Here is a 13,353-nt window from a genome sequence, read left to right as displayed (position 1 = left end):
GATGTAGATGTGACACTGCCAGAGGCCAAAGCTGAAGTCAAACTCCCTGAAGTTGAACTGAAAAAACCTTCTGCTGAAGTGGAAGTCAAAGCTCCTGGAACTGATCTTCATGCAAGTAATATTGAAGGATCCCCATCAAGGTTTAAAATGCCAACATTTAAATTACCCAAATTTGGAGCTGCTACACCAGTGGTCAGTGCAGAAGCACCTGATGTAGACAAAGACATTAAAATTGACACAGAAACCAGCATTGACGCTGAAGGAGGTGAACTTCAGGTATCTGGAAGCAAGTTCAAAATGCCAAATTTGGGAATCTCAGTGCCCCAAGTAAAAGGACCTGAAACGAATTTAGGACTTGCAAAGAAAGATGTGGATCCGACATTACCAGAGGCCAAAGCTGAAGTCAAACTCCCTGCTGTTAAAGTCAAAGAAGTGGAGGGTGCAGTTTCAGGACCGGATGTACCCACAGCTGAGGTTGACGCCAAGTTGAAGGGATCAGGCTGGGCATTTCCAAAGTTTTCGTTTTCACGGACAGGTGGTAAAGCCCCTGATGTTGATGTCAACTTTGAAACACCAAAAGGTGATATTACATCACCAGAGGCCAAAACAGAAATCTGTCTACCAGAGGCGGAAGTCAAAGGACCTTCAGGGGCTATTTCAATAGAACAACCCCCTGCTGTAGAACTTGATACAAACTTGAAAAAAACTAAATTTTCATTGCCCAAGTTTTCTTTTTCAAAGTCAAGTGGTAAAGAACCTGAACTGAGTGCGGAGCTTCCACAAGTTGATGTATGTATTACCGAGGGAGAAGTAAAAGTCAAATACCCTGAAATGGAAATTGAAGCTCCAGAGCTTGAAGCCGGACACAGTGGACAAGGAAGCACATTTAAATTGCCAAAGTTAGGCATTGGACAACCAAAAGCAAAAGGACCTGAAGTTGACGTCACACTGCCCGAAGTAAAAGCAGTGGTAGCTAGTGTGGACATGAAAGGTTCTGAGGCTGAAGCTAAGTCAAAAGATGTTGTAGGATCACCTATAAAATTTAAAATGCCAACACTGAAAATGAAATTTGGCGGTGCAAGTTATGATGTTGCCAAAGAAGCAGCCAATGCAGAAAAAGCAGCTGACATTGATGAAACTTTCACTCTCCGAAGTCCCGGTATTGATGTTAAAACTGATGTTCCCAAAGCAGCGGCAACAGATTCTGAAACACCAAAGACTGAGACTGATGTTGTGGTTCTTGGATCTCCAACTAAATTCAAACTACCGTCCTTTAAAATGCCAAGGTTAAGTTTCTCAAAACCAAAACCTGAAGACGAATACGTCCCTGTTGATACGGAATTCAAAGAGGATGAACCGAAAATGGAGGATGAGCCAAAAGGAGACAGCAGATCACCAAAGTTGAGTTTGACATCATTTGGTGAGATTCTCAAGAACATTGACGTTGAATTTGATGTGTCAAAACCTGGAGAAAATCTGGAAGTTCATGAAGCTGCAAAACTCACTGAAAAACAATTAGAGGCGACGGAAAAAGAAACAAATACCAAGCCAGATACGATCAAAAGTCCAGAGAGGACGGGTTGGTTTAAATTCCCAAGGTTCGGCCTGTCCTCCCCATCAGAACAGCCCAAAATTTCTCAAAAAGGCGATGGAAAGAGCCCAGAAGGGGAAACTGGGGATGAAGAAATAAGCCCCACCTCTTCCGTCCAGTCATCCGACGCCTTTGCTGACGTTAGCTCTGCACTCACAAGTGAGAATCTTGGCCCGTCCTTATCTTCTCCAACCAAGGTAACTGTCAAATACTCTGGTCCGAATATCTCCACCGGGTTTGGAGAGATTCACAGCAACATCATCACTTCCACCGCGAGAACTGAGCTGATCTCAGTCGAGCCCAACTTGCCTGAGAAAATCACCATCCGGTCATCTGGAGTTTCGTCTTCATCAGAAGACACGCTCAGACTGGATTCTGGAAAAATACATGTGATTACATCAAACATACAGGGAACTCCGGAAGCACAGCAGGCCAAGCTACTGAGTGCCATCCACACTGAATCCGCCAGAGGTCTTTCTTCGACGTCAGAGGCTCACGAATCTGCGTCGCGGACCGTCGAAGACTCGCAAAGCGGCAATAGGACGGTGTTGGGGAGGCACTTGTTCAGGGAAACATCAGGTGAAAGAAGTGAGAGCAAAGAAACAATAGTCATAACCAAACAGATTACGCATGTGTTCGACTCTTCTGAGCCCATCTCGGGTGAGACAGCTTCTTCTATACAACGGCTGAGAGACTCGGTGCACTCTGAGAAAATGAGGTTCTTCGATGGAACTGAGAAGTAAAGTCACCTGATGTCACTTTTGTGTAAAGATTAAAGTCCTCATTGCCCGATTTAGTAGCTCTGAATTTCATGTGACAAGAAAACGAGTGAGAAAAACAAGTAGAAATGGTCATTACTTACCAATACGTGGAAATAACTTGTCAGTCTTCAGGTGTTAAATGATGACGGTGATGTCCGGTTGCACATTCTTGACCTATAAGGAAACTAATTAATATAATTTACATCGACAATGTGATCAAGTTGTTAATAAGCTGTGTAAATGAGTGCCCTTACTGCAATTTATGACACCAAATAACCTTGCTTATGGTACAAAACTTTTGGGTTTTGCTTCCCAAAACTTATCTCCTAACTTTTGATGCACATTAATGATTGCAGATTGATACTTGCGCTCCTACTTTACACGAAGATAATCACCAGTGCATTGAAAAATCGGACTGTTTGCAAAACTCAATCAATGTTACTGACATTCCAAAAAAAAAATGTTTACAGTAATTTCACTATTAAGCTGATGGTAGAGAATATCTACAATACAGAAATGCAGTATGAGACGGTAAAATAAACATGTATCACCAAGATGTTGTTGTTGCTGTAGCTAAAATGTAAAGAGACACTAGCAATGCTAAGCTAAAAACGAAACGCTCGTGATCAAACACAGCAAGTGTACTGCTGGAACTATATTTTTTATTAATAGTTTGCTACTTAGAACCTAATTTGCTACTATAGAAACCTGTCAAGAGTATGTTTTCCTTCAATATCTCTGTACAAAGTGGGAATATTGAACTGGCTGTGTAAATAGCTTTTAATGGAGTTTTATTTCATTACTGCTCCTGTTTGTATTCTGATAGGCTTTAACTCAACGTGTTTGCAAAGTTATACACAATAAATAAATACTATTATATGCAAAAACTGTGTCTGAAGCTGATTTACAGTTCAACCAGACTGTTTTTTTTTTTTTTTTAATTCTGTTTTATTTAATTTACTGTAATAGAATAAACGTTGTTCACCAAAATAAACTTTTAACAACTTTCAATTCAGATCAAAATGGCCTGAATGAGTTCTAGAAACTCCTCAAATATAAAACTGTTCTGTTTTACCAACTATAAAAAAGCAAAATTTAGAAAGTTTTTCAAAAAGGTATTGAAAATGACAATATTCAAGTTAAACATATCATCCAATGACCACACAACATTGTCATTAATTAGGAGACATTAATTCATGTGTTTTTGCACACTAGAGGGAGACACAGCTCACATTACTATTTTCACTACCACTGTGTTCTTTAGTTTCATCAAACAGTTAAAAAAAAGTCAATTATCTGTGCAGCGAGAGCTCCCTGTGCTAGCTGAAACACAAAATAAGCTAGTTTATTGCTATATAGGGTTTGTAGCCGTTTAGGAGTCGGTAATATACCACCAAAGTTTCACAAACTTCACTTAAAACACAAGATATAACAACAGACAGCATATCCGTGCCTGTTAGTTCACGTTTTATGGGATAAATGTAGTATTTTACCTGTTAAATTCGATAAAAAACGACGGCTAACATTAGCAAGTTTAAAATCAACTCTTCTCATCCGCTTGTTATGTGTTACCTTCAGTGCGCCTCGTAAATTCTAACGTTAAGGGAGAAATTAAGTTTAAAATCAATTCTAGATCAAACATATATTTTGTAATCGCTACATGCGTGTTCAAAATACAATATATGGTTGAAATTGACGCTGGTACATGTTTTCTTATGGGATAGATTTCATTAAAGAACGAGGAATCGCTCAGCAGCTGTAAAAGCACAGTTTACTCTCTCAATGAGCGTAATTTGGTCCCGTAACACCAAAATGCACCACAGCTATAGTCTAAGGTCGTTATAAAGGTCACCTGGAATAATCCTAGTTAATTTAAACAATAAGATAAAGACCCGAAATTATTATTTATATGTAAATGTGTCTGAAAAAATGAACTAGTAAGCACCCACCAGTATATATTTACAATGTACATTTACCTGACCAACATGAAAACTCATATTAAAATCCTAAAATATTATTTGGCATATAAAATTTACCTGCCACATTAAAATGTAATTATTAAGACCCTACAATACTATATACAAAATTCTCTATAAAATATAAATTAGCCTGAAAAAAAAAAAAAAAAATTAAGGTTACAAATCCACAGTATCAAAGATTATACAAACTTAGATGTTTAAATTCAATATGGAGTTAAGGCCCTACAATATTACATTCTCTGGCAAATTAAAGACTGGCAGATTTTAGCTGAGATTGTTAATTAGAGTTAAGACCCTACTATATTATACATAAAATACAAATTTACCTGACAAATTAAAATCTTACAATCCTACAATATTATTAAGCATGCAAATTTTATAACTATTTATAATATTAATTAGGATTAAGACCCTACAACAATATATGCCCTAATAAGATATCTGATTCATTTAGATTATTAATTAAGGTTAACCCCCTACAATATAATTAAGTATGCAAATTTTCTAACTAATTTAATTTATTTATTATAGTTAAGACTCTACAATGTTATATAATCAGACAAACTGGCTGATTAATTCAGATTATTGATTAAAGTTACACCCCCACAATAATAGGTCAAACACAAATTTAACTGACAAATTAAGACCCGACAATAATGCATACCCTGAAAAATTACCTGACTAATTAATATATTAAGGATAGGGCTCTACAACATTACATACTGTGACCAAATAGTTGATTTATTTAACCATTTAATTCAGATTAAGACCCTACAATATGATTAATTATACAAATCACGTGCCTGATTGAGACTATTAATAAAGGTTAAGAACCTACAACATTAATTATGCAAATTATATTACTAATTATACAGTTAATTATGGTTAAGACCCTACAATATGATTAACTATGCAAATTACATACCTAATGGAGACTATTAATTAAGGTTAAGATCCTACAATATTACTAGTTATGCAAATTAGATTATTAAATGAGACTACTAATTAAGATTACGACCCTACAATGTGATTAATTATGCAAAATACATGACTAATTGAGGCTATAAATTGAGGTTAAGACCAGACTAACTAATTAGAATTATTAGTTAAAGTTCAGACTCTAAAATATATTTTTAATTACGAATTTACCGATTATATCTAAACATGAATTCAATATTAATAATTATTAGACTAATAAATATGTTATGGCACTAAAATATCATATACTCTAACAAGTTGTCTGTCTAATCAATCCATAGGAAGTAAATATGAAAATAAAATGCTGTCTTACGAGTCGTTTTCACTTGACAATAAAACCAGAAATTTGGCACCAGAAGCCCGTTTTTCCTGACGGTCCCTGAAGGCAGCATCAGCCCAGCTTCACTGCGCAGACTCCCAACACTTTTCCTGCTACTAACTTCACCGGAGCTGAGCGCGTCCCTCCGCCTGTCGCCCACAACAGCCCGCATCATCATCATCATCATCCTCATCATCATCATCATCATCCTCATCAGCAGCATCATCATCCTCAGCAGCAGCAGCGGCAGCAGCAGCGGCAGCATCAGTGTGATGAAGCAGCGGAGGAGCTTCCTGCTCTGAGACACTGGATCAGCCCGCAGCGGACAGGTACCGAGCTTTTATTCATCCTCTTCATCCTTCATTTACTCTCAGTAGAAGCTGCTTTTATTCATTTTTCCACATAAAAAACTAATCAAAAAGATCATTTTTGGTGTTTGAAACTGCACCTCAGAGCTTTAAAAAACCACCAAAGCTGCTTTATATTGAGTTTTGGTTTTTTTCTCCCCCTGTCAGTGTTGGACTGTGGGCAGAATAAAGCCCAGATCAGCCTGTACAGAGAGCAGAAGTGTGGGTGTAAGCGAAGCTGTGCTTTAATATACCGGTGTTTAAATCTATTTATGGAGCCTACCTGTTGTGTGTGCACCAAGTCTGTTCCTTCTGAATGTATTAACAACGAATGCATCCATTAAAAAAAAAAAAAAAGCTTCTGTTCCAATAAAGTCCAAAATTAGGACAGTAAATTTGAACTGGGGCAACAAACGCCAGTGAAACTGAATTTCAACAGAAACAGAGCAGTGGATTTTTTTTTTTTTTTTTTTTTTTTTTTTTTTTTTCACAAGGCTGCACAGGAAGTAACAAAGAAAAGAGCATCACTATTTTTGGCTGCATATTGAATTTTTTTTATTTTTTTCATGTCCTTGGGGCTGTAAAAAAGAAAAAAAAACTTACTGGATTTGTGCAAGAAAACCTGCGTTTGAGGAGGCGGTGCAGCTTCTGGCTCTGGTTTAGGAGCAGAAATGGAAAAAGTGATTGAAATGGCTGTAACAAAAGCCTCCTATCTGCAAAAAAAACCCCAAAATAGATGAAATAGTGGAATAAAAGTGGCTGTTGAATAAAACTGGAGGATGGACCGACTGGAGATGGAGGTCAGTGAGGATGGGAAGACGACGGAGGCTGTGAGCTGAATCGTTTTCTGAAGCTTTTGGGTGTTTTCCATGTGGAGATTGGGTTTTTTTGTTTTTTTTAAAGTGCAAACATCTGGCTCCAAACTCAAGTGTGTGATCCAACGCTGGCAGTGGAGACGGAAGCTGCGGAGTGTGAAGACGCTCCTCCGGGCTTTGGCTTGTACGGCTGATTTTTAGTGCTGCGACTAGCAACGATTTGCATTATTAATGAACCTGCAGGTTATTTATTATCTGTAGAATCTGTGAAAATCTGTGAGACGGTGAAACTAAACAGTCAAAATCCTGAAAAGCTTCTAGAAAAGTAGCAACATCCTAAAGCTGAGACCCTAAAATAAGTGAATTTTGGGCATTTTTGCTTGAAAATTATGATTTCTTTGCCTCATTATCAAAGGTTATATGTAGTTTAGGTGTCTGGAAAGAGCTACACAGCATGTAATGATGAATATTTCATGAATTATTTAGTCAATCAGTATAACACACGACAGTTTTATCATCAAGTTTTTCTCATTTTCCAATTAGGGCTACTTCAACTCATAACTCTACATTAAAATGAACGGTTTGGAGGACCATTACTCGGAGTTTTGTAATTAAATCCATTTATTTATAGCGGCAGATACAGGATGTAAACAGTTCATTTGCAGCCGCCGTCCCCGGAGGGCTTTTAGAGGACTGTGAACGGTGGTCATGATCGTTAAATTTTAGCTCAGATGATTAATTGCCGTGCTAATCATTGCAATTAAGGGTTTAATTGTCTTTTTCTCTTCATTTTGTGCCTCTATTAGCGTTCAATCAGTGCTACTAGCTTCTTTTTTGGCTGCAAATCCAACAAATTATCTCCTGCAAGTTACTCTGGTTTTTTTTGGTTCATTCCAAAATGTGTCCAAAGTGGTCAATCGATGGCGTTAATGTCAATAGATGCTCATAAATACAGCTAAAGCTAAATGCTAGGAGCAGCCGGTGCCACTAAACCACAGCAGCAGAAGAGTAACGGAGGAAATAGTGATTAAAATATGACATCTGTGTTGGTTCCATGCAGCTGTTTTCATACAGGTGATTCTAACAATGAGGTTAAAAGAGACCTTAAAGCTGAACGAGTCCAGCAGGACACGAAGCATCCTTCACGTTTTTGCTGCTTTACTCCTTTATTTAATTACAATTTTATATTTTTCTGATCACTGTAGTTTCCAAGAACTTTGCAAATTCAGATTTTAACTTAAAAAAAACACGATTATCCAATAATAGGAGTGTTCGTATGTTGTGGTTTTGCAGTTTTCTTAAAGGAATGAGATGTTTCGTCCATCTGTTTGATGTTGGACTGCTCAAAATGTTATTTTTCAAACTGATTTTAAAGAGAAATGACACACAGGTCGATCATCACTCAGCCTTAGAGGTGCCGGCAGTCAGATTTAGTTACATTTGAACAGAGCTAAGCTAGCTGTTTCTCTCCGTTTTCAGTCTTTGTGCTAAGCTAAGCTAACTAGCTGTTGGTTAGCAGCGCTAGCTACCCAACAGACACCAACGAGATATTGACTTTTGGCACAAAAAGTACATTTTTTAAGTAAAACACCCCAGGATTTTTGTAACCTACCAAAGATTTTAGCTTTTACTCACCTCGAGTCAACAATTGGAACAATTATTTCCATTATCAAGTCTGTAATTGCAGAAAATAGTGGAAATGTGACGCAAATATAGTTAATGTGCAACAAAAGCGCTGAATTCTGGTGTTTAAGAAACTGGAACCTGCAGTTTTTTGGGGATTTTTCTGCAAACAATTCTGAAAACGATTACTGGATTATGAAAATAGCTGCAGATAAATTTTCTGGCGATTAATTAAGCAACAAATCTCTGCAGCTTTACTTTAAATATCAGCAATATTACACATTTTTAAAACGCAAGATGACAAGCTTTTCACAACCAGTTGAGCCAAATGAATACGACTGAAAAGAAAAAGTTGATTATTTTCAGTGTCTATTAGTCTACTGATTATTTTCACAATTAATCAATCAGTTGTTTGGTCTAAAAATGTCACAAAATGATAGAAATGACCTTGTTTTTTCCACAACAGCTCCAAAGATGTTCAGTTTACTGCCATCGAGGAGGAAAGAAACCAGAAAATATTCACTTTTAAGAAGCTGCAATCAGACAATTTAGACTTTTTGTTCTTAAAAACTACTCAAACTGATTAATCGATTGTCTAAATAGTTGTCAACTAATATAATAGCGGACATTGAATACTGGATTAATTGGAGAAAATAGTGAAAAATACACAGATATTCAAAAACAGAGCTTAAGAGAAGCTTAAACAAGCAAATATTTTACAATTTTGCCTCAAAATATAATAAACTAGAGGAAGTCACGAGAATATTCACATTTAAGGAGCTGTGATCAGTGAATCTAGACTTCTTTTTCCTGAAAAAACAACTCAAATTGATAAATTAATTATCAAAATAGTTCATCAATGACTTGTGGCAGCTGCAGCTTCAGCTTTAAACACCAAAGAGAGAATTTTATTGAACTGAAGCCTTTTCTTTAAAAAAAACAAAATAGTTGCCAAATAATTCAATTAATAGACTTAACAGTGATAAATACCCAACATGCATTTAAATTTTCATGTACGATACAGAAAACTTTTATATTTTCAAATTTAAGGAGCTCGTATTTGGCAATTGTGCTTAAAAAAAAAAAAAAAAAGAAATTGATTATCAGTGTAGTCAGAGAGGAGCAACAAAACCAGAAAATATTCACATTTAAGGAGCTGCAATCAGACAATTCAGATTTTTTTTTCTTAAAAACTACTCAGTAGCCAACTACAGTTGGTGACTAATTTAATAGCGCACATTGATTAATCGATTAATTGTAGAAAATAGTGAAAAATACACAGATATTCAAAGTTACTGTCATGTGCAACAGAAAAACCCACTAAACTCTGATAATTCAGAAAGCTACAAGCAAATACTTTGCAGTTTTGCCTTAAATGTAATAAGATGGAGGAATTTTACTGTCATTAAGAAAGACACGAGAGAATATTTACATTTCAGGAGCTGAAATCAGTGAATTTCGACTTATTTTTTTCTGAAAAAATAACTCAATCCTGACTAACTGATTATAAAAATAGTAGCCAAATCATTTCTTGGCTAACAGCTCTTCAATTAATCGACTTATTGCTGCAGCTTGAGACATCGATTCTATCAGTTTATTACAGGGTCAAGTCTGAAATAGCAGAAAATAGTGATAAATACCCAACATACATTTAAATTTTCATGTATGATACAGAAAACTTTTGTATTTTCATATTTAAGGAGCTCGTATTTGGCAATTTTGCTTAAAAACAATGGAATTGATTATCAAAGTAGAGGCAGTTTTCTGTCACAGAGGAGCAACAAAACCAGAAAATATTCACGTTTAAGGAGCAAACCAAGTAATCGATTATCAGAGTAGTTAAATCGATGACTTGTTGAGAGGGTTTTATTAGCTGAAGCCTGATTGTAAATCCAGTCACTGCTGGAAACACTTGCCGCTGCTTCTTGACCTCGCTAAAAATGCAAATAAAGAATAAAGCGTCTCAACGTGTCGCGTCTCTGCCGAAGCAGAAGTGAAGCAGCTTCCAGGAAACACGCCGACGTTCACGCATGGATGGGCCTTGTTCAGACCCGGTGTTCTCAAATAAGGAATAATTATTATTCAGCTGCAGAAATTAAAACAAAAATAAAAGCACCACACACACACACACACACACACAGGCAGGCAGCGTCACGCCTGGCAGCAACATTCAAATTCCTGACGCCTGTTACGCTTCACGTCACTTCTCTGAAACCCCGAGCAGAGTTTTCTACCTCCAGAGTGGCAGAATCTGACCGGGCCGGCCGGAACAATAGCGGCCTGTGATCGGGGACAACAAGGCCAGCTTTGTTTCCTGACGACGACGACGGCGGCGGCGGTTCGAGGAGCCTGACGGCGACTCGGCCTCGTCCTGACGCCGGTAATTGCTGCGTAACGGCACACATGAATAACCCCGAATCATCGCTCAGCCAAAGCGGAGCGCTCACACAATCACGGGAGTATAAAAAAGATAAATAAATAAAAAAATCCCAACCGCTCGTCCCCATGGCAACAGCAACTGCCGGTCTGATTGTATGGAAAGTGGTGTTTCTGATAACTTGTCACATCTAAAGTCTGCCTTTCAGCGCCGAGCCGACCGCTGCCGGTTAAACGGACGGTAGCGTTGCAACGAGGCCTGTAACGCACAGAGGTGGAGGCACATAACGCGTTTAACCCCCCAGAAAAAGTCACGTCATAGCTCATACGTCACCAAAATTATACTGTTTACCAGAGGAAGAAACTGTAAAAACAAATTTCTAAAAGATCCTTGAACTGCTCGTCTGTGGTTCCACATGAAAACGAAATCAGTATATTTCAAACATCTCATTTAAAAAAAAAAAAGTCAAAAATGAATCGTTTGTGATAAACAGTTTCTGTAAAAGACAAAAAAAATCTGAAGCTGTGAAGCCGTCAGGGGCTCAGTTGACTCAACAGTCACGTGTCAAGAATTCAGCGACTTTTCAGTTGAACTGCAGGACGTGTTTATGCAGAGGACACAAGTAGTAAAATGCCTACATACCGCCACGTTTCCCCGCTTTGGTATCACATGACATGAGATAACGCTGTAGAAGCCAATAGTGTAATAATGGCTGACAACATAATAATGGCCAATAACGTAATAATAACTGATAACGTAATAATGGCTAATAACGTAATAATGGCCAAAAACATAATAATGACTGATAACGTAATAATGACTGATAACGTAACAATGGCCGATAACATAGTAATGGCCGATAACATAATAAATTTGCACTTTTGAAAATGTAATAGGCCAATAAAGTAATAACTGGCCAATAACTTAATAATGGCAGATGATGCAATAATAGCCAATAACATAAAAATGGCCGATAATGAAATAATGGCCGATAACGTAATAATGGCCGATAATGTAATAATGGCCGATAACGTAATAATGGCCGATAATGTAATAATGGCCGATAACGTAATAACGGCTGATAATGTAATAACTGGCAAGTAACGTAACAATGGCTGATAACGTAGTAATGGACAGTAACGTAATAAAGGCCAACAATGTAATAATGGACGACAACGTAATAATGGCCGATAACGTAATAATGGTTGATAATGTAATAATGGCCGATAATGTAATAATGGTCAACAATGTAATAACTGGCTAATAACTTAATAGTGGCCGATAACAAAATAATGGCCAGCAATGTAATAATGGCTGAAAATGTAACATCGGCCAATAATGTAATAAATTTCCTATTATTAAAATGCAATAAGCCAACAAAGTGATCGCCATTATTACGTTTTTGGCCATTATTACATTATCGGCCATTTTTATGTTATTGGCTATTATCACGTTATTGACCATTATTATGTTATTGGTCAGTTAATACGTTATTGGTCTATTACAGTTTAAAAATGGCAAATTTACTACGTCATTGTCCGTTGTCACAGTATCGGCTGTTATTACATTATTGACTCCTACAAACGCTGATATATAAAAATACATATATGTGTATAAAGTCTATCGTATGTAGAGTCGCTATGTTTTCCCAGTTTTGGTGACAAAAATGTATGTGTTGATTCCAGGTTTTTTCCATTTTTGTGAAATTAACAATCAAAGGAATCCAACTTTGGCTTTTTCTTTTTTATATATAATTTATGCCATTCTGACTATGTCATCTTGCACAGAAGACATTTTTTGAGTTCTCTCTTCAGGTCATGGTTGTTCTGCTTCTATAGAGGTGCAGGACTTTATATTACAGAGAAAAATGAGCCCAATGTGCATTAAAAAAATGCTGTGAAACTACCTGGAGTTCAGAAGGTTAAAGCAGTTAAAGCAGCTGTAATCAACATTTGTATATCGTATAATGTGAATGGTGGCTGTGATACTGATGAATTAGGTGGCTTTGGTTCACTGTTGTTTTGGTCACAAGTTTTGGCTGCAGCTGAGCGTGAGACACTAACAATGGAGCATATAGCAGCTAAATAGCCAGATATTTCCCTCAGAAGGTGGTGGAGATCAAACCCAGAGCTACAACAGAGTGGAACGTTGGACTTGTATTCATCAGGTGGCCACAAACATGACTGTAAATGAAAGCTAGTGTTGCTCTGGTGTGTAAATGAGGAGCTGTTTGCTAACAGCTTCAACATTCCCACTCAAAACAGTGCTGAATTAAAAGGACCAGTTTTGATGATACAGGAAGTTGTGTTAATCAGATGCTCTTAGCGACCTCTTAACTTCTCGTGACTGATTCTGATTGACTACAGCTGCTCCTCAGAGCCAGGTTAAATAGGAACCATTAGATCCACTCATTAGACTCAGACACAAACACAACAGCTCAGAAAAGATCTGAAAAAGCAAATCACTGACTTGAACCAGTCAGAAAAGTCTCTTGGAGTCATTTCAAAGCAGCTTCAGATCCCAGAACCATCAGTTTGTCAGGATAAAGTTCATGGTCCAGCTG

The 13,353-nt window shown here is 37.2% G+C and overlaps 2 protein-coding genes across 5 annotated transcripts in view; both read left to right on the top strand.

The window, feature by feature from the left end:
* Positions 1-3,239, top strand: part of LOC103354760 (neuroblast differentiation-associated protein AHNAK) — a 23,097-nt gene extending 19,858 nt beyond the window's left edge. The window contains exon 8 of the mRNA XM_008278278.1: positions 4-3,239. Within this exon, the coding sequence (XP_008276500.1) occupies positions 4-2,334 (2,331 nt within the window). The 3' untranslated portion in view covers positions 2,335-3,239. The remainder of the gene's footprint in view (positions 1-3) is intronic.
* A 2,497-nt stretch (positions 3,240-5,736) lies between these two features.
* The window catches only part of LOC103354750 (protein LBH-like), a 17,631-nt gene continuing 10,014 nt past the window's right edge, over positions 5,737-13,353 (top strand). For 2 of the 4 annotated variants that reach the window (XM_008278257.1, XM_008278256.1), the window contains exon 1: positions 5,737-5,957. The gene's annotated coding sequence lies outside the window, so the exon portion shown is untranslated. Of the gene's footprint in view, positions 5,958-6,779; positions 6,975-10,654; positions 10,794-13,353 lie in introns of those variants that run through there. The other 2 variants (XM_008278259.1, XM_008278258.1) reach the window with 2 other exon arrangements.

This window comes from Stegastes partitus, unplaced genomic scaffold (genome assembly GCF_000690725.1).
Source record: "Stegastes partitus isolate 25-593 unplaced genomic scaffold, Stegastes_partitus-1.0.2 Scaffold119, whole genome shotgun sequence".
Classification (NCBI taxonomy): Eukaryota; Metazoa; Chordata; class Actinopteri; family Pomacentridae; genus Stegastes; species Stegastes partitus.
Note: the sequence above shows the minus strand (reverse complement) of the source record. Positions and strands in the feature narration are given on the sequence as shown.